General features: G+C 47.5%; 1 protein-coding gene across 6 annotated transcripts in view; it reads right to left on the bottom strand.

The window, feature by feature from the left end:
* Positions 1-1,477: 1,477 nt before the first annotated feature.
* The window catches only part of WWC1 (WW and C2 domain containing 1), a 175,589-nt gene continuing 152,694 nt past the window's right edge, over positions 1,478-24,372 (bottom strand). For 3 of the 6 annotated variants that reach the window (XM_050794634.1, XM_050794639.1, XM_050794640.1), the window contains 6 exons: positions 18,692-18,824; positions 17,268-17,432; positions 10,551-10,643; positions 6,531-6,782; positions 3,284-3,408; positions 1,478-2,298 (listed from right to left, as the gene is read on the bottom strand). In XM_050794634.1, coding sequence (XP_050650591.1) covers positions 2,232-2,298; positions 3,284-3,408; positions 6,531-6,782; positions 10,551-10,643; positions 17,268-17,432; positions 18,692-18,824 — 835 coding nt within the window. In that variant the 3' untranslated portion in view covers positions 1,478-2,231. The remainder of the gene's footprint in view (positions 2,299-3,283; positions 3,409-6,530; positions 6,783-10,550; positions 10,644-17,267; positions 17,433-18,691; positions 18,825-24,372) is intronic. The other 3 variants (XM_050794638.1, XM_050794637.1, XM_050794635.1) reach the window with 3 other exon arrangements.

Consider the following 24,372-nt stretch of genomic DNA (forward strand, 5'->3'; position numbering starts at 1 on the left):
GTCAGGGACCCACTTGAGCAGGCAGTCTGTCCGTTCTCAGATCTCAACCTCTGTGCTAGGAGATCCACTGCTCTCTTCAAAGCTGTCAGACAGGGGCATTTACCTCTGCCGAGGTTTCTGCTGCTTTTTGTTTAGCTATGCCCTGTCCCCAGAGGAGGAGTCTACAGTGGCAGGCTGGCCTCCTTGAGCTGTGGTGGCCTGCACCCAATTCAAGCTTCCCAGCGGCTTTGTTTACCTACTTAAGCCTCAGCAATGGTGGATGCCCCTCCCCCAGCCTCGCTGCCACCTTGCAGTTAGATCTCAGACTGCTGTGCTAGCAATGAGGGAGGTTCCGTGGGCATGGGACCCTCCAGGTCAGGTGTGGGATATAATCTCTTGGTGTGCCATTTGCTAAGACCCTTGGCAAAGCGCAGTATTAGGGTGGGAGTTACCCAATTTTCCAGGTGTTGTGTGTCTCAATTTCCTTTGGCTAGGAAAAGGAATTCCCTTCCCTCTTGAGCTTCCCAGGTGAGGCAATGCCTTGCCCTGCTTCTGCTCTTGCTGGTTGGGCTGTACCCACGGACCAGCGTCAACTGTCCGACACGCCCCAGTGAGATGAACCCAGTACCTCAGTTGAAAATGCAGAAATCATCCGTCTTCTGTGTCGCTCACACTGGGAGCTGGAGCCTGGAGCTGTTCCTATTCGGCCATCTTGGGCACACCCTTTTTTTTCTTTTTTATTTTTGAGAGTCTCGCTCTGTCGCCCAGGCTGGAGTGCAGTGGTGCAATGTTGGCTCACTGCAAGCTCCACCTCCGGGGTTCACGTCATTCTGCCTCAGCCTCCCGAGGAGCTGGGCCTACAGGTGCCCACTACCACGCCCAGCTAATTTTTTGTATTTTTAGTAGAGACAGGGTCTCACTGTGTTAGCCAGGATGGTCTCAATAGTCCGTATATTTAATAGGCTGCCCCAGGTGATTCTGATATAGCTGGTGCAACATGCTTTGCTGGGTGGTGCAACAGACTTTGAGAAAAGTTGCACAGGGTAATGTCAGAGAGAAAGGAGGAAGAGATTTGTGGCTGTTGCTATTTGTTAGAAGCTGACTTCTGATTGTCTGCAATAGACCCTGGTAGGGATAGGGGCCACAGGAGCAGCATGAAGCACAAGCTGTAGCATCTACTACCCCTGGGTTGGGGATGACACAGAATGATGCTCATATGAAGAAATGGTGAAGTCAGCTCTCATTGGGTGGGGTGGAATTCCATAGAAGGAAACAGTACAGAGAGCATATCCCCAATCTAACTTGGGCATGTGGATTCCTAATGAGCCGAGCCGTCATTTTAATTTAATGAGCAAATGAAAACAGTGGGCAAAAGAAAAAAATAAACGTTTCCAGGACTCAGGATGGGTGGGAAAGAAATGACTGGAAAGGGGAGACTCAAAAATCAGGGAAACAGATGAAGTGAGGGGTAGGAAAGAAAAAGAGAGCAAGAGGAAGATTCTTTTTGAAAGGCCACTTTATTGATGGAGATAAAACTTAATGGAGCTCCCCACAGCCCTCCCCTCACTCATGTTAGTGGCTTCACTGGGCATCTGAGACCAGCGTGGCCTGTTACCCACATAGACTGGGCTGCTTAGCCCGCCCAGTCTATCACACCGCCCGCTCCACGTTGGGCAGCCACATAAAAACACGTCACAGCTCAAGAAGATCCATGGATGCACCTCTGAATCCCTCCCCCCAACAATGGATTCTGTGCATTTTTTTAATATTGTACAAAATATGTTAACTAGGAAAAGTTAGCTGTACTGTGACAAGTGCGGGACGTCCTATTAGGATTACCGTCCCCCAGGCATTACTTCTTATTGCAGTAAGACCTCTAAAAGGTGGAGCTGTACAAACTGAAAAAAATCTAAACGATTTTAAGAAGAGCAGCAACTCAATACTGCTTTAGTTCATTTAAATTTTCTTTCCCAAAAATACACTCCTAAATATACAAACTATACAATCTTATTATTTTAATGCTGGTTTTTTTTTTGTTTCTGTTTTTTTTTGTGTGTGTGTGTGTTTTGTTTTTGTTCTGTTTTTAATAACAACAGTAGGACCCAAACTAAAAAATCAGTTCATCTTCAAACCAACAAGAGCACTAGAGGACTTGTGACTCAGTACCTTCATATAACACCACATAAATAACTTTAGCCACAGTCAATGTTCACAGCCTGGTCAGTGGAACAAAAGAAATACTTTTCTGGCGATTAGACGTCATCTGCAGAGAGAGCTGGGATATTCATCCGAGGCCGGGTGAAAAATGCCATCTTCTCCCTATAAGAGAGACCATCCCTTTAGAGCAGGAGCAGGGGTTTTCAACCTTACTCTGCTGAGATTCTGGGCAGGATAATTCTTTGTCATGGGGGCTGTCCTATACATTCACTGTAGAATGTTTAGCAACGTCCTTGGCCTCTACCCTCTAGACGCTGGCCGTATCCTTGACCTCCAGTTACGACAACCCAAAATGCATGCTCATTGCCAAATGTTCCAGGGGCAAGGGGAGAAATCACGCCTGGTTGAGAACCACTGCTTTAAAGACCATTAGCATGAACAATGACCCTTAGTTCAAATCAAATCAGAGGCTTCTCAGAGTTTAAAAGGATCCTTTGGCCACTTCCAATGTTTGTTTGTTTTAGATTCTCAATTTGTTCAAAAGTTAAGAGATACCCAAAGATAGTTGTACAAATGTACATTTTAAATGTTTATATTCCACAAAGGAATTTTTTTTTAGCACATACACAACATGTGTACCTTATCTGAGAGGACATCAGAAGTCTAAATGCTAGGGCCTCCGTGGATGGGAGGCCCAGGCCAAATGGCATTTGGGACCCTCTGAGAATACATCCGGGTCCAGCATGGCAAGAAAGCACCTCCCTGGGATCCTAGCAGGTGGCAGGCAGAGCCAGGGAGGCCCAGCGAGCATCCATCACCCACAGGCTTATTTATCATTCAGCCAACCCTCCACAATTACCAGTGATGAAAACACTACGAGGAAAGGCTGGAGCAGGTGGCTCATTCATTAAACAAGAGGATCTAACAAATTAGCTCGAGTTGTGTGGGGACTGATAAAGACAGCCGGGGGAAGAGTGCTGCAGAGCTCATGGATCGCCAGGGATGGCTTGGCGGAGGATGAACATCTGTTACAGAGAAAGCCAGTGCTCTGTGAGCAAGGGATGGGAGCAGTAAGACCACAGACAGAAGACTAAGGCCGTGGGTTGGCTGAGAAAGGGAGAGGGGGCTGTCGGGGCCCTCTGCTTACCTGAAAGACTGCACTTCTGGGGGCTCCTTACAGCTCTGGCCTCGGAGCCTGTGCACATCCTTGGCAGCTGCCCTCATCATCTTGTCTGTCTGAAGCTCACCCTTGTGCTCTGCTTGGTCCATCTGCTGGGCAAAGCAAGCAGGGCCCTGAGTCAGTGGAGGGGTCCTCCAGAAAGGGGCAAGGAGAACTCCCTATCACAATAGAGGGGGCTCCTGTAGGGATGGCACCCTCACTCCTGCTCCCCGTGGGATCCACTTCTTTCAGAACCATAATGGGAAGTGCTCAAATCATCTGTTTGAGTGAGTAGATTTTTGGGGCCAGGAAACAGAATACCTGTGTGGATCTGAGGAATTGAGATGAGGGCTGCCTGGTGAAATGTGTACTACCTCTAATCCTCAGGCCACTCAGGAAGGTAGACATTATTACCTCTATTTTACCCAGGGAACTGAGGCTCCAGCATAGTAAGAAATTTCTTTAGGCCGGGCGCGGTGGCTCAAGCCTGTAATCCCAGCACTTTGGGAGGCCGAGACGGGCGAATCACGAGGTCAGGAGATCGAGACCATCCTGGCTAACACGGTGAAACCCCGTCTCTACTAAAAAATACAAAAACTAGCCGGGTGAGGTGGTGGGCGCCTATAGTCCCAGCTACTGGGGAGGCTGAGGCAGGAGAATGGCGTAAACCCGGGAGGCGGAGGTTGCAGTGAGCTGAGATCCGGCCACTGCACTCCAGCCTGGACGACAGAGCCAGAATCCGTCTCAAAAAAAAAAAAAAAAAAAAAAGAAATTTCTTTAATGTCAGACTACTAAGAAGTGGTAGAAACCCAGTCCCAAGCCATGCAGTAGTTCTTTTTTTTTTTTTGAGACGGAGTCTCACGCTGTTGCCCAGGCTGGAGTGCAGTGGCGCGATCTCGGCTCACTGCAAGCTCCGCCTCCTGGGTTCACGCCATTCTCCTGCCTCAGCCTCCTGAGTAGCTGGGACTACAGGCGCCCGCCACCGCGCCCGGCTAATTTTTTGTATTTTTAGTAGAGACGGGGTTTCACTGTGGTCTTGATCTCCTGACCTTGTGATCCGCCCGCCTCGGCCTCCCAAAGTGCTGGGATTACAGGCTTGAGCCACCGCGCCCGGCCGCCATGCAGTAGTTCTTAAGAGGCTTGGGTATAACACTATGTCCCTTCCTCCTAATGTAAATGTATGCAAACACTTTTGAGAACAAACCACAGACAGCCCTAAAATAGCCATGTACCATATACTTGAAAACATTGCACAAAGACAGAATTTTGGTAAATAAAGCCATCATTTCAATGGTTCTTTGTTAGAAGTCATAGATGTTACCTTTTTTTTTTTTTTACTATTTGAAAGGTCAAGTTTTCTCAGTTTGTTTTTCTTAAGTCAGGGCACGTATTACTTCTCAGTCTTTTGACTAAGATCAAGTGTTAAGGTAGGGCACATAGGCACTTGTTTTCTGATCTCTTTTTGCCTTGGCTACCAGGAAGCTCAAAGATCAATATAATAACTAACTATTATTAGGTTACTTTAGGTTTGGGATATATTTATTTCCTCTCTTCCATCAAGCCTTCCAATTTTCTATTTTCCCCTCAATGCTCTTGTTATAATCCTGTTTATAAGTAAACAGGGTATAAATAAGAAAGAAATAAACTTTTCTGGAACTTCAGAGCTGCCAGAGTCAGTCTGAAGCTCCCACATCAGTCCAGGCCTAAGAAGTCCAGCATCATCTTCCTGCCATAGGGCATCACCACCTGCCCTGAGCACTGAGATTTCAGCTGATGGTCCTGACGGTTCAGGTAGGCACCCTCTGTAAGGTACTCTCAGCGAGTCTGGCTGTGTGCAGAGAGAACTAGCAAAGGTCTTTCTTGCTGTGGGTGGTGATCACAGAGTGGCAGGTGTTATTTTTCATAAAGGGGTAGAGAATGGCCCTTGGATACTGGCCCTACATTGTTTCTTCATGGCAGTGCGGGACCTGTTGGGACCTTAAAAGCCTGCTAGTGCCACACTCAAATTTTTACCCTTCCAGTTGTTTTAAATATAGCTCAAATAAGCAACTATTAAATATACAACCTTCCAGTTTTGTATACCCTGTGAAATTGTACCCAACATTTGCTAGCCATAGATAAAGCCTGGGCCTGTAAGAGACCCCCAGCTGCTGCTGTGCTTTGGAGTTCCCTGACCCAGAGACTCCCCATCGTGCTGCAGAGCTACCTAACCTAGATGGCCCCTCTTCCCCAGCTCTCCCCTGGGAGTTCCCTTGCCTTCCTCCACACCGGGCAGTAGCCCCCAGCACCTTTGGAAGGTCTCATGCTGTGAGGGGCTTCCCCAGCATGCAAACCTGTCAAAGTGTAGCGCAAGCCAGGCACGCCGGCTCACGCCTGTAATCCCAGCACTTTGGGAGGCCGAGGTGGGTTGATTGAGCCCAGGAGTTCGAGACCAGCCTGGGCAACGTGGTGAAACCCCATCTCTACAGAAAATACAAAAATTAGCCGGGCATATTGGTATGCACCTGTCATCCCAGTTACTCAGGAGGCTAAGGTGGGAGGATCGATAGAGCCTGGGAGATAGAGGTTGCAGTGAGCCATCATGCCACCACCCTCCAGCCTGGGCGACAGAGAGAAAACATGTCTTCCAAAAAAAAAAAAAAAAAAAAAAGCACAGCTAATATAAAACTTGTGTGCTAACACCATTTTGAGGTTATATTTTTCTCCTTGATCAACCCCTAAATCCCTTAAACTTATTATAGCAGGGCAGAGGTGCCAGCAGACTTGTACTCCAGGGCACGCTTGTTAGCAGAAGGCCCTGGTGTGACCAGCCCTTCTCCTCCTTTGGCAAGGGCTGCCCTGTGGGATTTCCTGGGCAGGCACCGAGGCAGGTCAGTGTCCTATTGTTACTCTGTTAAAGTGTGTGCTGTGGCACAGATTGGGTCCCCAATGTATTTCATGAAGAGCTGCATGATGAGTACATGTGTGAACAGTAAGGGCTTGCATACAAAAACACATCAACAAGTGCAGTAAATGGGCCTTGCAGCCAGGTGAAAGGTTCATAACGTCGAGTAGGCAAAGGGATTCCTGGATCCCTCTGCTGATGGGAACGAGTGATGGGTGGAACACCCTCAGTGGAAGCTGTGGTGGGAACTGTAGGATGCATCATGAGCTCTGGCCTCTCTCCCCTGGGGCAGTGGTCCCTGACTCTTTGGGGCAGACCGCAGGGCTCCCCTGCCTTCGAGGCTGCACTCACCCGCTTCTCCAGCATCCTCAGCAGCAGGCGGAAACGTTCGTCCTCACGCAACCACTGCGGCAGCTCCTTCTCCCCGTGGCTCTTAGCTTGTTCCAGCTGCTCCTTGAGCTCCTTCAGCACCGAGATCTCCTGGGTCAGTTGGCTGTGCCAGGTTCTTGTCGCCTGCAGGTCTAACTCCAGGTCCAGCGAGGTGCGGATCAGACGCTCGGAGCGCAGGGACTTGACCGAGGAAGGCTGTGGGGGTGGGGATGGCTTCTCTTGTTATTAGAGCTCTGCCCAGTGAGCCCACCCAGCCCCTTCCTCTGACCCTCAAATACCCTCTCTTTCTTTACCTGTAGGCATCCACTCCTTTCGAATGGGGCTTCCCCTTCCCTGGGAAGCCTGTTGTGAATTCTCTCATTCAGCTCATGTTTACTGGGCATTTATTATGTCCCAGGAATGGTACTAAGCACTTCATTTCCATAACCTCGTTTCATTTTCACAAACCTAGGAGGTCCTGAGGGTTATCTGCACCGAGGAGGTTTGCAGAGGTTAAGTCCCATAGGGTGGGCATGTGTGGTAAAGTTGAAGTTCCACCTCAGGGAGCTGGCTGCAGTCCCCACCCGCCCTCTCTGTACACTGTGCCAGCTTCAGTACTCTCAGCACCCTCCATATGTACGTTCTCAGTTATTGATTCCCGTCACTGTACTGTTCTGAAGTTGTTTCCCCAATACAGGTCTGTTCCCGCTTAAGGGCAGAAGTCATGTCTTCTTGATTTTGTGTTCCTGTAATGGGCCCCTATCGTTTCTGCTTGTCCAGCATTTGTTTCCCTAGCCTTAGAGTAACAATGCCCTCACCTTCCCTTGGAGATCTCCTCCTCTGCACTCAATCCACCTGCTTTGTGTGGGGCATCAGGGATAGGAATGTGACCTGAACCTGGCCAATCTGAATCTCAGTGACAGGTTCAGAGGTGAGTATGTTATGAAAGCCCAGCCATTAATACTCCATTCTGGCACTTTGCTGAACTGCTTGGAAAAGAGGCAGTGTCTTTACACCGACGTTGCTAAGCCTTCAGGATATAAACCTGGGACTAATCATGATCATCTTTACTTGTGGGGTGACCTGTTTGAGAATTAAGCTGCACAGAGGGAGCAACGCCATGAGAAGGGGGCTGAGGCCTGATGACATCATTTCAAACTTTGGATCAAGTCATGCCTGAAGGTAGTTCAACATCCTGGATTTCTTCATTCAATTAGACAACAATTCCCTCTTTCATTTTTAAGCTGTATTTGAGTTAGTTTCTTCAGTTATCTATACGTAAAAGACCCTGATTAATTCGACCATTAACTCTCCTCCCATCACAAATCACTAATGATTAAAAAACAGTAATTCATGACTATGGGAGTCAGAATTCTAAAATGGTTTCTCAAATCCCATTCCTAATATACATGCCCTGTATAATCTCCTCTCCTTCAATTCCAATGCGACCTGTGAATATGAACTATCACTCCCACTAATCAGTTGACTTTGAGTTAATCAAAAGGAAGATTATTCCAGGTGGTCCTGACTTAATCAGGTAAGCCCCTAAAAGACGGCCTGGGCTTTTCCTGGCTGGGCTCTTCTGCTGGCCTTGAAGAAGTAAATAAAGCATGTTATAGAGACGACCACAGGGCAAAAACCTGAGAGTGACCTCTAGGAGCTGAAAATGCTCCCCCAACCCCCCAGCTGACAGCTAGCCAGAAACTACAAGGCAATAAATTCTGCCAACAACTGGAGGCAGTGCCTGGATGCAGATGTTTCCTTAGTCAAGCCTCCAGATGAGGATGTGGCCATTTAACACTTAGAGGTTTCAGCCTGCTAAAACCCTGGGTAGAGGGCTCAGCTAACCTGTGCTTGAACTCCTGACCTGCGGAAACTGTGAGGTAAGGCATTTGTATTATTTTAGGCTGCTAAAGTTTGTGGTGATTTGTTATGTAGCAATAGAAAACAAATACAATGACCAATAAGGAGATCTCAGACACAGCATAAGAAGCATTACCATAAGACCTAGTCTCATTTTGCAAGGCTGGCAAGCATACTATTAGGAACATAAGACAGCTCTAGGAAGAATTTCTAGAACACTCTTCTAGGTTGAACGTGGTCTGCTCTGTGCTTAAAAACGAGCAGGATCAAGGAAATTCAGCTGAGTGATCTACATGGCTCAAGTACTCAGAGCAACAAATAAAGATTCTTTTGCTTCATCTGACCCATGTCCAGTCTCAGAAGCTGGGCAGGCTGCAGTAGAGAGAGAACAGCTCAGGCAGTGCGTGGAAGCAAGGAGCAGTGCCCAAGGGCCCAGGCTCAGCCTCTGGACTCTCCCGACCCGAGGGAAATGTGGGCTTAGACCCACCATCAGGGGCTCCCTTAGTAAGTCATCCTCTTGGGTAAGGGGAACAGGGGGTGATGAAGGGGGCCTGCTTCTGGGGGGCCTGCCTTAGAAGGGAGCTGTGGGAAATGCAGGGGGAGCAAGTAGGAGATCAGTGGCATTTCTGCAGAGGTGGATCATGAATATCTGCTCCAGAAACTCCTAAGGAGCTTTGTTAAAATGCGGTTTTCAGGGCCCATGCCAGCTGCCTGAATTAAAGGGTCAGAAGTGTGGCCTTGCAATCTGCATTGTCACCAAGCTCCCCAGGTAACTTTTGGTGCTCCAGAGACTGCAGTACAAGCCAGCTACAGAAGAGGGGGTTGGGGTGGGGGACCCAGAGTGGGCAGTTGGTTGTCTCTGTCACCTGAGGCCACGTCCACTTTCTCCCACACCCACACACTCTCCCTTCCCTGCGTAGTCTCTCCTGCGTTGCTGTCTCTCTCTTGCTCTCTCCAGCTACCCCTCAGACTTGTTAGGATGTAGGATGTCAGGCAAAGGACCAGATTCTGGCTGTCAGCAAGCAGTGCAGGAGAAGGGGGGTGCCTGCCCCTACTGGGGGCTGTTGGCACTATCTTTTCCCTCCATGCTCTCTTTTGCTTCACTTTCTTTCTTTTTTTCTTTCTGACATTCTGGCTCCTGGTTTCTTCCAGTTCTGCAAACTCATTAGACAGAACTGCTTTAAACTTGTGTTGAAAGCCCAAAGTGGGGAGGGCCCCCTGCATCTGCTGCAGTCCTTAGTGGTCAAACACAAATCAGGGGTCGCTCCTTTGCCTACCCCCACCCCATCCGGATCGCTCAACTCAGTCTCCACTAGGAAAGGCCGGGAGGCTTCTGCAGGGCAAATCTGCAACCTTTTCCCTGTGGGCTTCCCTGCTTCAGGCTGGTGCTCAGAGGCACCCAGCTTCTCTGCCAGCAGGAGGGTCACGGGGCCTGGATGACAGACACACTGAGCAGAGTCTTGTATGAGGAAGGCTCCTGTCAGATGATGCTCTCTGACTGATGACTGTGACATGTTGGGTTGGTTAGTTCTTTTTTTGTTTTTTGAGACGGAGTCTCACTCTGTTGTCCAGGCTGGAATGCAGTGGTACAATCTCAGCTCACTGCAACTTCCGCCTCCTGAGTTTAAGCAATTCTCCTGCCTCAGCCTCCCGAGTACAGCCTGGGACTACAGGTGCACGCCACCACACCCAGCTAATTTTTGTATTTTTAGTAGAGATGGGGTTTCACCATGTTGGCCAGACTGGTCTTGAACCCTTGACCTTAGGTGATCAATCTTCCCACCTCGGCCTCCCAGACTGTTAGGATTACAGGTGTGAGCCACTGCATCCAGCTGGGTTGTCAGTTCTTACTGACTTTGATTTCTATCTAGGAAGGCAAGGACAAGTGTACACACTCCTCTTCTAACCTATTTGTCATAATAAGACAAATACATTTACCCTTTGGCACCTTCCCCAGTGGCTACACAGGCCTCATAGTTCACAAACATCTGTTCGCAAATACCAGCATGCTTGCGAGAGCAACATTTTTCAAGCCAGTGGCTGAGGAGAAATGGCCAGCCATCAGGAGACGTGTGTGCAGGACACAGGGCTTGGGGCAATGGGGGAGGAGCAGAAAAATAGCTTCGAGGTGACTCTTACCCGCTTCATCCGGACGCTGCGTCGCTCCAGGGAGTTTCGAACAAAAGGTGGCTTTTTGGACAGAGTGGAGCTGTCACTATCACTCCGATTCAGCTGCAAGAGAAAAGTCACGGAATGTTAAACATGGTCCGAGTGCATTCCGGAAGGTGCATTGAAGCCCAGAGGGAGGTCAGGTTCCTCCGCCCAGCACAGTCCTTCCTCTCCTTCCGCAAACGCCCAGACTTTCCTGTTCCGGGTTTCATTCTGACTTTTCCTTTCTTTATAAGTGAACATTCATTGAGCATGTAGTATGCATGACGCACACTGCTTCATCTCCATGCTAGTATCTGCAGGATGCTAAATGCCACGAATATCCCATTGAACCTTTCCAACAACCCCATGTGATAGGAGCAAATCCATTTCACAAATGAGGTGACAGAAGCTTAGGGGTTGCAGAACTGGCCCAAGGTTGGCAAGCTGGTCAGTCGCACAGCAGGGCTGGACACTGGGCAGTGTGACTTCAGTGTATACTGCCCTCTTGACCTACTACACGAAGGGCATTTTTGTATCAACTCTTCCCTGGTGTCTACAGAGACTGCCTTTACTGACTTAAATGGAGCCGCTGTCAAGATTGATATTTAAAAAAGAAAAGGGCAGCTTAAAGGCAAAGCCTCAGGGACCATATCCTTAGAGATAATGGGGCAGATCGTAACTTTCCCGTAGGCATCCCCTCAATCACTGAGTTATCTATACTCCCCCCGGACGGCTAGTATTCCCCATCTAAGACCGGAAATCAGGCCTACAGTCAGGATGGGAAGCTTCTGTATTGAGAGTGTGTCCCGTCCCCCGAGGAGCACGAGAGAGTGGGTAGGATGACAGCACCCCTGGGAGGTGGGAGCAGGGTGGGGAGTTCTTTCTGAGTCCTATTTCCAAAGTCGGTGGGGTTGCCAGAGGCCGATGCTATTGTGCTTGTGTGTCTAGCAGCTGTCATTTCACTGCTGCAGGTCTCTTGAGAAGCTGTTTCTGTGGTTATTGATAATTACTTGTGATAATGATATTAATAGTCCTGCTAAGCTGACAAACACAGCAACTCCAGGGACAGACTGATGAAATAGCCACTGGGCTAGGCAGGGCCTCAACCAGCACCAGACGCTGAATAGTAAAAATAATGACTGCCACATGGAGAGAGCACCTGCTGCATGCCAGGTGCTTTAGTGACAGTTTCATTTAATCCTCAAACAATTCTAACGTGATAGGAACTGAGGCCCAGAGAGATTAAGAAGCTTGTAAAGTTGAATAGCTAGAGAGCATCAAAACCAGAGTTCAAGGCCCAGTCTGTTTGGTTCCAAGGCCACCAGCTCTCCTGGCTCCAGCCTGCAGTTAGGGCTCAGAGATGAAACTAATGTGCAGGTGGAAGGGTGTGCCATCTTGACAACTGGGGTAGGTTCATGTAAACTGGTTGCATGTGGTACCAGAAGGGGGTTTTTTCTTTTCTTTTCTTTCTTTTTTTGGTTTTTGTTTTGAGACAGGGCCTCACTCCTGTCGCCCAGGCTGGAGTGCAGTGGCACTATCTCGTCTCACTGCAGCCTTGACTTCTCGGGCTCAAGTGATTCTCCCGCCTCAGCCTCTCAAGTAGCTGGGACTAAAGGCACATGCCACTGTGCCTGGATAATTTTTGTATTTTTTGTAGAGACAAGGTTTCACCATGTTGCCTGGGTTGGTTTCAAACTCCTGGGCTCAAGTGATCCTCCCACTTAAGCCTCTCAATATCCTGGGATTACAGGTGTGAGCCACTGTGCCCAGCCTTTTATTCTACATTGTTTTTTTTTTTTTTTTTTTTTTTTTTTTTTTTTTTGAGACGGAGTCTTGCTCTGTCGCCCAAGCTGGGGTGCAGTGGCCAGATCTCAGCTCACTACAAGCTCCGCCTCCCGGGTTCCCGCCATTCTCCTGCCTCAGCCTCCTGAGTAGCTGGGACTACAGGCGCCCGCCACCTCGCCCGGCTAGTTTTTTGTACTTTTTAGTAGAGACGGGGTTTCACCGTGTTAGACCAGGATGGTCTTGATCTCCTGACCTCGTGATCCGCCCGTCTCGGCCTCCCAAAGTGCTGGGATTACAGGCTTGAGCCACCGCGCCCGGCCTATTCTACATTGTTTTAATCCAGTGGTGGCACTTAAAGGATATGTGTCCTACCGACCAGAAATGGGTATCGGGATAATTGATCCTTAAGTTGTAGTTGTTTATGTGTTAAAGACTGTATTATATAAAAGAGAGACAGAAGCTACATTAAGTCCTTGAATTTAGCTTTCTCTAATATAAAGATACTTCAATGCATACTGATGCAGAGAGTAGTGAAATCATTTAGAGTCACAGGAAACTAGTTCAGGAATGAGAATTTAGGACAGGCTGTGTCCATTTGGTCAAAGTCAATCAACCCAAAAATGTGGCAGCACTTCAGATGAATACACGGGGGCTGAGGAGAGCTGCAGGAAGGGTAATTCATGGCCCCTGGACTTCAAGTTCAGTAGGGGAACTCAAGATAGTGAAACTAACCAAGTGACATAGGCAGAGATGAAGACCAAACAAGGGAGCCACTCAGCAGGGGATGCCTTTTGTGCAGAGGCCAGCATAAGGGGCTACTCACAATCAGACCCAAGGAGGCCAGAGGAAGCTCCTCAGGAGGTGGCTCTGAGCAACAAAGAGGCTGCAGGCTTTGGAGTTGGACTCCCAGCTTTGCACTTAGTAGCTGTGTGACCTAGAGCACAGTGCTTTGAGTTTTTGAGTCTTAGCTTCTGTGTCCATAAAATGGTGTTCACACAACTCACCTTGCAGGGCTGTAAGATTAGATGACACAGAAAATACGTTTTTTGGCTGCGGGTGCTCGAAGTGTTGCTGATTAGCATTTGAAATCCCATCCTGTGGGTGGGAAAACCCCACCTTATGACTTGGTGGGAAACAAAGCCCACCCCCCAATGATGAAGCTGAAAGTAGCAGAACCTTGCTTTTACTGCCTCCCTTGCAGCTAGAGGCAGGCACAGGACTAGCCTCTGTCAGTTGGATACAAATGCTCCAGGCCTTGAATCACAACCTGGTGACTTGCATCCAAGTCTGTTACTATGCCTCTTGAATTGAAACAGGCCACTCTTTCTCTCCTTCATTCTACAGATGTGCCAGGTTTGTTGTTATCTCAGGGAAAAGCCATTAATGGTAAGTAGTGGCAGTGGCAGCAGTGACCAGAGCTTACATGCCAGCTGGGACAGGAAACTGGTGGAGGCATAAATATTGAATGCCAGGGGCAGCAGTGGGGCCGGCTGGGGCCAGGTTTTGTGGCAGCATTGGTGAAGGTGTCACCCGATTGGCTTTGTGGTATAATTTTGGCTGTGGTCTGGCCTTCCTAGGTCCTGATTTCTGAGGCTGGTTCTACAGCCTTATGATGAGTGTGTGAGCTCCTGAATTTACTTTCCCCCAAATTTTCCTGCATATACTGCTCACTGTCCATTTCCATTGCTTGCAATGAAAAACCCTGACCTGTATAGGCAGGAAGTAGAATGCTATCAGTTACAGACTGAGATACGTGGAGCTGGCTGTGGAGGGGGCAGGGTGGAGGCATAGCATAGCCCCAGCATGTCTCTGTTGGAAATTTGGTAATGCTCATCTTGTGGGTGCAAAACAAAGGGTTAAACAGTTCCCTGCTATACCTCAGCAGACAGTCTCCATGCCTGCAGAGTTTTAGAGGAAATGATAGAAAATCTTCATGATGTTGTACTCTTGGCTACATCTTGTAGCCTTCAGTAAGTTTTATAAAAAGAGACATAAGCTTGAACTGAAGTGGGCCAGCTAGAAAGCAAAGAAGGAAAAATACATTACTTTGCTAAAAAAAAAAAAAAAGGCCCTTTCTACCTGTGGCATGTGATCTCCATTGACTGGGAATCTCTTAATTTGTGATCTTGCAGGGTTAGAAATGGTACGAATAATAAAATATGGGAAGTGGAAGCATAGTGCTTGGTGTGTTACAGATGCTTATTTAATTAGGACAGGTGCTTTTTGTTATTTGAAGATGCCAATCCTAGAAAAGGGTCACTTAAAAGTAAATCCATTTAAACAGGGAACCAGAATTTTATAGAAAACACTGGGGAAAAATGCTTGAGGTTGAGTCTATAGGTGGAAAAGATAAACATTTCACCAAAGTTATTCTATTTTATATTTCCCATTTAACAAAATTACAACCACATTCTAATCCTGATGAAAAAGAACGAGTGAAACACTAATATTTTTTGGTGAGATTTTTCTAATGAGTGACATTCTTCTCTGTGTTTGATTTCTACTGCACGTTCATAATGGCAGTAATTTCTACTCCCCAACCCGCCCCCCAAAAATGCAGAGGGTTATCCATTGTCTTAAGGGCTTTTCTAAATCATTCAAATTATTCATGTTTTCTTTTTGAGACAGAGTTTCACTCTTGTTGCCCAGGCTGGAGTGCGATGGCCCGATCTTGGCTCACTGCAACCTCCGCCTCCCACGTTCGAGTGATTCTCCTGCCTCAGTCTCCCAACTAGCTGGGATTACAGGCACGCGATGAGCCACCATACCTGGCTAATTTTGTATTTTTAGTAGAGAAGCACCGATTGGATTTTTCTCTCCTGCAGTTGTGAGCCAGCTTAATTGCAGCATCTTCTACCTATGATTTAGGAAGCTCAACATCACATTCAGTGACTTCAGGAAATCCTGCACCTTGCGCAAGATATGAAGCCAACATGCATTGTTACCTGCATTATCTTTTCAGCTGCTTACAAGTTCAAACAATTAGCTAGGGCTCTACCACAGAAGGGAGAGGTTTATGTTGCTCCTAGGAGGGACCGCAGGGAATGTTTTCATGAAGACTCATTTGACAAGCAGCCAGTCAATCAGTAAAATTTTCACATTATAAAGAAATGAGCTTCTCTAATCAATCTTATATACTTGTAGGCCTTGAACACTGAATACTCAGATAATGAGACCCCTCCCTTCCTCTCCCCTTCCCTCCATAACAATAGTCACGTAAATGGCAGGCAGAGAACCAAGTGTGGACTCCACAGGCCTCCCCTTCTGTGACAACTTTTTGGGACATTAGGCAGGAAGGTTCTGTTGAGGGCCTAGTTATTATTCAGTGGTTCTATATGGTGGGGGAAGGAAGGATATTATCACTGGAACCCAGGATTCAGGTAAGGTAGGCACATGTCTTATCTGTGCTGCCCCATGGAAGGTTAGGAGCAAGGGCTGGTTCTGTAGCTCCAGCAAAAGCATGACCCCTCAGACTCAGTAAACACTGAGACCCCCCATGCAGGGTAGAATGAAGGAAGGTGGGCTGGCCTAGGAAGGGGAAGGGGTAGGGGAACTGGAAAGCAAGGAAAATGAGGGTATGAAGGAACAAAGACCACTGCAGGGCTTGTACATTCCTCTGGGTATACAGGAGCTGGTGGGCAAATGAAACAGGTAAAGAGGGCCAGGTAGAGGGCAGAGTGGACTGGAAAGCTCCCCACCTCCATCAACTAAGGACAGTTGCCCCCACCTTGGTGCCAGCCAATTGCTGCCAATTGTGTGTGGTCTGTGGTGACATACGGTCTCTTTTTTTCAAGAAGAACTGGAATTTTATGTCAAACTCTTCCTATTTTATTTTATTTATTTTATTTGTTTGAGGCCAAGTTTCGCTCTTGTCGCCCAGGCTGGAGTGCAATGGTGTGATCTCGGTTCACTGCAACCTCCGTCTCCCGGGTTCAAGGATTCTCCTGCCTCAGCCTCCCAAGTAGCTGGGATTACAGGCATGCGCCACCATGCCCGGATAATTTTTTGTATTTTTAGTAGAGACAGGGTTTCAACATGTGGGCCAGGCTGTTGTTGAACTCCTGGCCTCAAGTGATCTGCCCACCTCAGCCTCCCAAAGTGCTGGGATTACAGGCATGAGCCACTCTGCCCGGCTTTATTTTTAATTGCCCTTTAGGTTAAAAATAATTTTTTTTTAAAGACAGGTCTTACTCTGCTGCCCAGGCTGGAGTGCTGTGGTGCAAACATGGCTCAGGGCAGCACTGGACTCCCGGGCTCAAGCAATTCCTCTGCCTCAGTCTCCCCACTAGCTGGGACTACAAGTGCATGCCACCATGCCCAGCTAATTTTTAATTTCTTAGGTGGAGACAGGGTCTCACTATGTGGACGAGGCTGGTTTTAAACTCCTGGCCTCAAGTGACCCTCCTGCCTCAACCTCCCAAAGTGCTGGGCTTACAGGTGTGAGCCACTGCATCTGGCCACCTTTTTAATAAGTTTTAAATGTTAGCAGCAGGTTCAATTAAAAAAATAAAACAAACTAGAAGCCAAATAATACAGATCTGCTGTAATTTGGCAGCCTCAGGCTGCACCCTAGAATTGCCCTGGAGGTGGGAAAGAAACGCCTGTGTGTCTCGGGGACACTGAGGGGTCCCCCTCTGATCTCAGCAAGTGGTTGCAGGAGGGCAGGGCAGAGTGTGAACAAGGAAGAAGTCAGTGGGTTGGAATTATAGTAACATTGACCAAGTACTAACTACCAAGCCTTTTCTATTGCTTGTCTAAAACAATCCTATAAAGTAGGCCCACCTGAGGAAACTGAGACTCTGCGGTGTTAACATGCCCGAAGTCACCCAATAACATGAGAGTAACGGGCTTTGCACCCAGCCCTGTGTGAGGCTCTCGGCTACTCTGAGGGGAGCAGAAGGGGTCTGCACGCTCACTTACCCGGCAAACGTACTGGCTCTGGGGTCCCGGGGAGAAGGTCTTAGAGCGGATGATGGTGCTCCCTCGAAGAAATGGCCCCGGGGACGGAGTGCCCACCCTCCGGTCCTTGGGTCGCACCACTGTGGGGGATGGGGCCGGGGTCTCCGTGTTGGTCTCTTTGTCCACCTGAGGAAGAAGTCACACCTTGAAGCCACTAGTGTTCACAGAGTCTCAGCCACCTATCAGAGACCACTCAGCTGCTTCTCCTCCCTCCTGTCACCTCACCTTTCCCCACAGACACACCAGGGTTTCCTTGGCATTAGCCCTGCTAGATGAGCTCAGCCTGGTGAAGTCAGGACAGTACCCAAGGCTGGGTGCACCGACCCCCATCCCTCTGTGGCACGTGTGGTTGGGGGCTGGTGGGAGCACAGTCAGCCTCCAAACAAACTCACATGAGCAGTAGAGGTGTCTCAAAGTTTTGAGAGTGTGATGTCCAACGTCCTGGACGTCACACTCTCAAAACCTATAAACCAAGTCCATTTTGAAAAACCACACCCAAGGCTTCCACAGCCCTGGCAAAGTACTACAGTTGCTTTCATTGAATTCTGAAGGCAACCAGCTAGTCTTGTTTTTAAAACCAACCCATCAGGTTTTTTACTGCCCGTGCACAGTAGTCATCAGGAAAACATAAACAAACAAAAACACCTACATGCAGGACCTTTGTCAGCCTAAATAATGCCTTTATATAATTTTAAGAAAGGGCACCCACTCTGGCTGGAGAAATTGCAAAATGATGCCCCCTTGGTGTGGAGGAGTTAGAACTGGGGCCCAGATCCTATTGCACCCGCCGTGGCCAGGCACCTCTGTACGGTACTCCAGCTGCAGCCTCGCTCAAACACGGCAGGTGCTCTAGCTCCAGGAGTCCTGGAGCCAGCTGTCTGTGGAGAGTGAATCCTGCTGTAACATGTGACCCTAGTGCAGCAGGGGAGCAGGCAGTAAAGGGAGTCTGGCCTTTTTTCCTATTGCACTATGGGCAGACCCACATGAAGAAATACATTTTCAGAGCCTATCTGCAAGGTTGGTATTATTGTGCCCATTTTAGAGATGAGAAAATGGAGGCTTGAGAGGGATGAAGTCATCTGCCTAAGACTACACAGCCAGGGAGTATCAGAACCAGAATTCGAACCCAAACCCATCTGACTGCAAGGCTTGAATTCTATCCAGAGAAGTCAGGGAAAATGCAGAGGGCAGAAGAAAAGAGATGGGTGAGTTGGCCTCTCCTGGTTTACCATCACCAGAATGACCCAGAGGTGACTCCATTGTGAGGGCTTGTGCCCTGATGCTGGAGGCCAAGACTTAGCTCTGAGTCTTTTCTGACTGCTTCAGCACGAGAATTGAAGGCTCTTTCTCCGCAACAGCCCTTCCATCCCCCCAGCCCTTCCTACCTTTAATGCTGGGTACCCGTCCATATCAGGTGAGGCTTTCTCAGTGAAAACATCCTCTTCTTCCTCCTCCTCTTCCACCTCCTCCTCCTCTTCCTCAGCTACTGCCTCATTCTCACTGGTCTCCTCGTACCTCCTGTGATGACAAAGCACTTTGGTTACCTACCCAGAAGCCACTCTGCCTCTGTTCACCTGCCTTTAAGTACATCCAAGGGAGGGCTTCCAATCCTTTTGATGATTGAGGATACATTAAAAAAATTTTTTGGGGGGCCAGACGCAGTGGCTCATGCCTGTAATCCCAGCACTTTGGGAGGCCGAGGCAGGCGGATCGCCTGAGGTCAGGAGTTCAAGACCAGCCTGGCCAACATGGTGAAACCCCATCTCTACTAAAAATACAAAAATTAGCCAGGCATGGTGGTGTGCATCTGTAGTCCCAGCTACTCAGGAGGCTGAGGCAGGAGAATCGCTTGAACCTGGGAGGTGGTGGTTACAGTGAACCGAGATCGCACCACTGCACTCCAGCCTGGGCAACAAGAGTGAAACTCTGTCTCAAAACAAAACAAAAAATTTTTAATGAGGCATAATTTGTTTCCAACAAAATGCATTTTCAGTGTACAGTTTGATGAGTTTTGGCGAATGTATTCACCTATGTAACCACCACTGCACTTGAGATGTAGAACATTCCATTCCTCACCAGAATTCCCTCCTACCTTTTCCCAGTTTAATCTCCCGCTAGGCAGCCACCGATTAGCTGTTGTTATAGATTAAGTTTGACTTTTCTAGAGTTTCATGTAAATAGAATCAGACAATATATGCTGTTTTGTCTCTGACTTCTCTGTGTCTGCATAACGTTTCTGAAGTTTATCCATGATGCTGTATGCATCAGCGGTTCATTCCTCCCTTTTTTTTTTCTTTTGAATCAGAGTCTCACTCTGTCACCCAGGCTGGAGTGCAGTGGGACCATCTTGGCTCACTGTAGCCTCCACCAGTGGGCTCAAGTGATCCTCCTGCCTCAGCCTCCTGAGTTGTTGGGACTACAGGTGTGTGCCACCACACCTGGCTAATTTTCCTGTTTTCTGTAGAGACAGAGTTTCGGTATGTTGCCCAGGTTGGTCTCAAACTTCTGGACTCCAGCAATCTACCCACCTTGGCCTCCCAAAGTGTTGGGATTATAGGCGTTTGAGCCACCATGCCCACAGTTCACTCCTTTTTATCATTAATATTCCATTGGATGGATATATTGCAACATATTTAGATCTGTTCATCTGCCTTTAAATGCACCCAGGGTAGGGGTTCCAAACCTTGGCATGAGGTGGGTGGTTGAGGAAAAGGAGGAGGAAGAGGAGGAGGAGGAGGAGGAAGGAGAGAAAGAGAGTTCAGCTGATGAACATTTGGATTACTTACATTTCCAAGCAAGTATAAATAAAGCTTCTTGTACATTCATGTATAAGTCTATGCATGAATATAGGTTTTCATTTCTGTTGGATATTGCTAGGGTTGCCAAAATAAAACACCACATACTAGGTGGCTTAAACAACAGAAATTGATTTCTGGCAGCTCTGGAGGCTGGAAATCCACACTCAAGGTGTCAGGTTTGATTTACCTGAGGCCCCTCTCCCTGGCTAGCAGATAGCTGCCTTCTCACAGTGTGCTCACATGGTCTGTCCTCTGTGCATGCGCATCCCTGGTGTCTGTGTGTCCAAATATACTCATATGAGGTCCCATCCCAACTTTAATGGCCTCATGTTAACTTAACTACCTCTTTAAAAGCCCTACCTCCAAATACAGTCACATTCTGAGGTACTGGGGTTTAGGGCTTCAATGTATGAATTTTGGGGGGATACAAATCAGCCCCTAACAGATAACAGAATTACTGGGTCATACAGTAAGTGTAAATGTACCCTTTTAAGACACCAACAGGCTGGGTGTGGTGGCTCACACCTGTAATCCCAGCACTTTGGGAGGCCAAGGCAGGAGTTCAAGACCATCCTGGCCAACGTGGTAAAACCTCGTCTCTACTAAAAATCCAAAAATCAGCCGGGCGTGGTGGTGGGCACCTGTAATCCCAGGTACTCAGGAGGCTGAGGCAAGAGAATTGCTTGAACCCAGGAGGCAGAGGTTGCAGTGAGCTGAGATAGCACCACGGCACTCCAGCCTGGGTGACAGAGTGAGATTCTGTCTAAACAACAACAACAACAACAAAAAACACGGACAAATGGCTGCTCCAAAGTGATTTTGCCATTTTATGTTTCCCCTGAGCAATGTTCTAAGAGTTCTAGTTCCTCACTACACTTGGTGTCATTTGTCTTTATAGTTAGTCACTCTACTGGGTGTGTACTTGCATCTTGTTGGGTTTTAATGTGCATTTTCTTCTTTTTTCTTTGTTTTTAGAGACAGGGTCTTGCTCTGTCGCCAAGGCTGAGGCTGGAGTGCCATGGTATGATCATAGCTCACTGTCGCCTCGAACTCATGGGCTCAGGTGGTTGATTCTCCCACCTCAGCCTCCCAAGTAGCTAGTACTACAGGCACGTGCCACCATACCTGGCTAATTTTGTAAATCTTTTGCAGAGATGGGGTTTTATTTTGTTTCCCAGGCTGATCTTGAACTCCTGGCCTCAAGAAATCTTCCTGCCTCAGTTTCCCAAAGTGTGAGCATTACAGGTGTAAGCCACTGAGCCTGGCCTAATTTGTATTTTCTTGTTGAGAAACTCTTCATGCATTTTATGACCATCTTCTTTGGTGAAGTGTCTGTTAGAATCTCCAGCCCCTTAAAAATCGGGTTGTTGGCCAGGCACAGTGACTCACGCCTATAATCCCAACACTTTGGGAGGCTGAGGTGGGTGGATCACCTGAGGTCAGGTGTTTGAGACCAGCCTGACCAATATGATAAAACCCCACCTCTACTAAAAATATAAAAATTAGCCGGGCGTGGTGGCATGCACCTGTAATCCCAGCTACTCAGGAGGCTGAGACAGGAGAATCGCTTGAATCCGGGAGGTGGAGATTGCAGTGAGCCGAGATCGCAGCCTGGGCAACAAGAGCAAAACTCTGTCTTAAAATAAACAAATAAATAAATAAAAATAAAAATTGGGTTGTCTTATTATTGAGTTGTAAGAAATCTTAATATATTCGAGCTATGAATCCTTTGTCAGGTATGTGGACTGCATGATTTTCTCTAAGTCTGTGGCTTGCCTTTTCATTTTCTAAGTGGTGTCTTCCAAAGATCATAAGTTTTTGATTATGATAAAGCCCAATTTACAGATTTTTTTCATTTACAGTTTGTGCTTTTTATGTCCTAAGAAATCTTTGCCTACCTCAAAGTTTTGAACAGTTTCTTTTTTACACTTTCAGTACTTCTATAATTTCAGGTTTTTCTGTGTAGCTCAATAACCCATTTGAGATTATTATTATTATTTTTTTTGAGATGGAGTCTTGCTCTGTCACCCAGGCTGGAGTGCAGTGGTGCGATCTCGGTTCTGCCTCCCTGGTTCACGTCATTCTCCTGCCTCAGCCTCCTGAGTAGCTGGGACTACAGGCATGTGCCGTCACACCAAGCTGATTTTTGTAGTTTTAGTAGAGATGGGGTTTCACCAGGATGACCAGGATGGTCTTGATCTCCTGACCTCGTGATCTGCCCACCTTGGCCTCCCAAAGTGCTTGGATTACAGGCTTGAGTCACCGTGCCCGGCCACAGATTAATTTTTATACATGATATAAGTATCCAAGTTTATTTTTTTCCATATGAATATCTAATTGTTCCAACACCATTTGCTGAAGAGACTTTTGGTGATAGTCCTTAAAACTCTCCATTTCCCTTGGACTCTAAGGTTGGAAGGATTTGGTGTGACAAATAGGCTGCATTTGTTAAGTAGTAATTTATCTCTATTCCCATCTTGACTTCTGAAAGACATACAGAACTGCCCGGCTTCTGATCAGCATGAGACAGTGTTATCATACTGAGCCAAAAGAATCCCAGCCAAAAGCAGAGAATCCAACATCCAGCTAGCTGGCTCGGCGAGCGTGTGGGGAAACACAAAATCTCCCTGAGGATTTTCCCAATGGGGAGAATGCATTTTGGATCTCCACTCACAACTCTGCAATTCAAACCTCTTCTGTACTTAGACGAGGACTGCTCTGTGGAGGGGCCTTGGCTCTCCTCCTTGGCCCCAGCAGCCTCTCTATCTACAAATAAAAGAGCTGTTGGTCAGGCGCGGTGGCTCATGCCTGTAATCCCAGCACTTTGGGAGGCTGAGGCGGGTGGATCACCTGAGGTCCGGAGTTCGAGATCAGCCTGACCAACATGGAGAAACCCCATCTCTACTAAAAATACAAACTTAGCTAGGCGTGGTGGCGCATGCCTGTAATCCCAGCCACTTGGGAGGCTGAGACAAAAACAAACAAACAAACAAAAAACCCAACTTAATTTTAATTGTAAGGAGAAAAATAATTAAAATCAACAGTATCTTTTCATCCACTGGGGTGGTAAAGCGGAAAAAAAATCTGATAATATCAAGTGCTGGTGAAGGTACAGAAACAGGCATATCGCTGTGGGAAGTGTAAAGGAGAGCAGTCAGTTTACATTCTGAAGGCAATTTAGCCTTATCTGTTAAAACAAAAAATGTACATATCCTTAATTAAGTTACAGCAGTTTGATTACACTGAGTGTCAGAGAGGCTGTAGATTAGGGTACTCAATCACTGCCAGTGGGAGCATTTATTAATAAAATCTTATTTGAGAACTACTCTTGAATGTCTATTAAAATATAAAAAACACACGCCCTGGGATCCAGCAATGCCACTTCTCAGCATCTGCCCTAGACAAATACAAGTTCCCAAGGAGGCAAATACAAAGATTTTTCCCTCTAGTATTGTTTGGTGTTTTATTCTCCTGTATTTTCTAACACTCTTAGTTTTATTTTGCTTGTGGATTAAAAAAAAAAAAAAAAAAATCCAGTCTTCTGATTATATGATTTAAAGACATAAAAAAACAAATAAAATAAAAAGAAGGAGGACCAGTGACATGCTGGGTACTGGGTGCCAAGGAAGGACTGTAAATTGGAACAGACGGACAGCCTTTTGCAGACCAGAACCCAAGACTCCAGAGATGAGCAGGCATGGCAAGACCAGTTAACATCCCAGGACCAAGAGAAGCTTCCAGTCTTGGGGGAGGGGGCTGCAGATGGTTTACCCCACTACAGCAGCTCTGGGATCCCCAGCCCTCTTTGTAAGGGAAGTTTGAATGGCAGGGGGTGTGGAGACAGGGGGCCACAAAGGGAGAAGGAACAGAAGGCGGTTGCTAGGAGACGGCTTGAAAAGTCTCAGCACAAGCTTGGAATTTGGTGGAAACCACTGATCTTGTGCCAGGGTTTTGGGAGATAGGTCCTGGGCCTATTTCTGGCATCAGACCTTTGCCTGTGTGATCCGTAGTAGTGTGGCACAGCAGTGTGCCAGGGAGAAAGACAGAGAGGCAGAGAAAGAGAGAGGAAAGGAAAGAGAGAGGGAGATGGCCAGCGGTCGGTGGGGACAGACAGAGAGAGAGATAGAGAGAGAGAGAGAGAGAAAGAAAGAGAGAGAAAAGGAGGGGGAGAGAGAAATTGAGACAATTTAGAGAGAATCCTAAACTAACAAAGGAACATATAAAAATTTCAGGAACCTTGCCATCCGCTTTATCACATGAAAAAAACA

The sequence above is a fragment of the Macaca thibetana genome, chromosome 6, assembly GCF_024542745.1.
Source record: "Macaca thibetana thibetana isolate TM-01 chromosome 6, ASM2454274v1, whole genome shotgun sequence".
Classification (NCBI taxonomy): Eukaryota; Metazoa; Chordata; class Mammalia; order Primates; family Cercopithecidae; genus Macaca; species Macaca thibetana.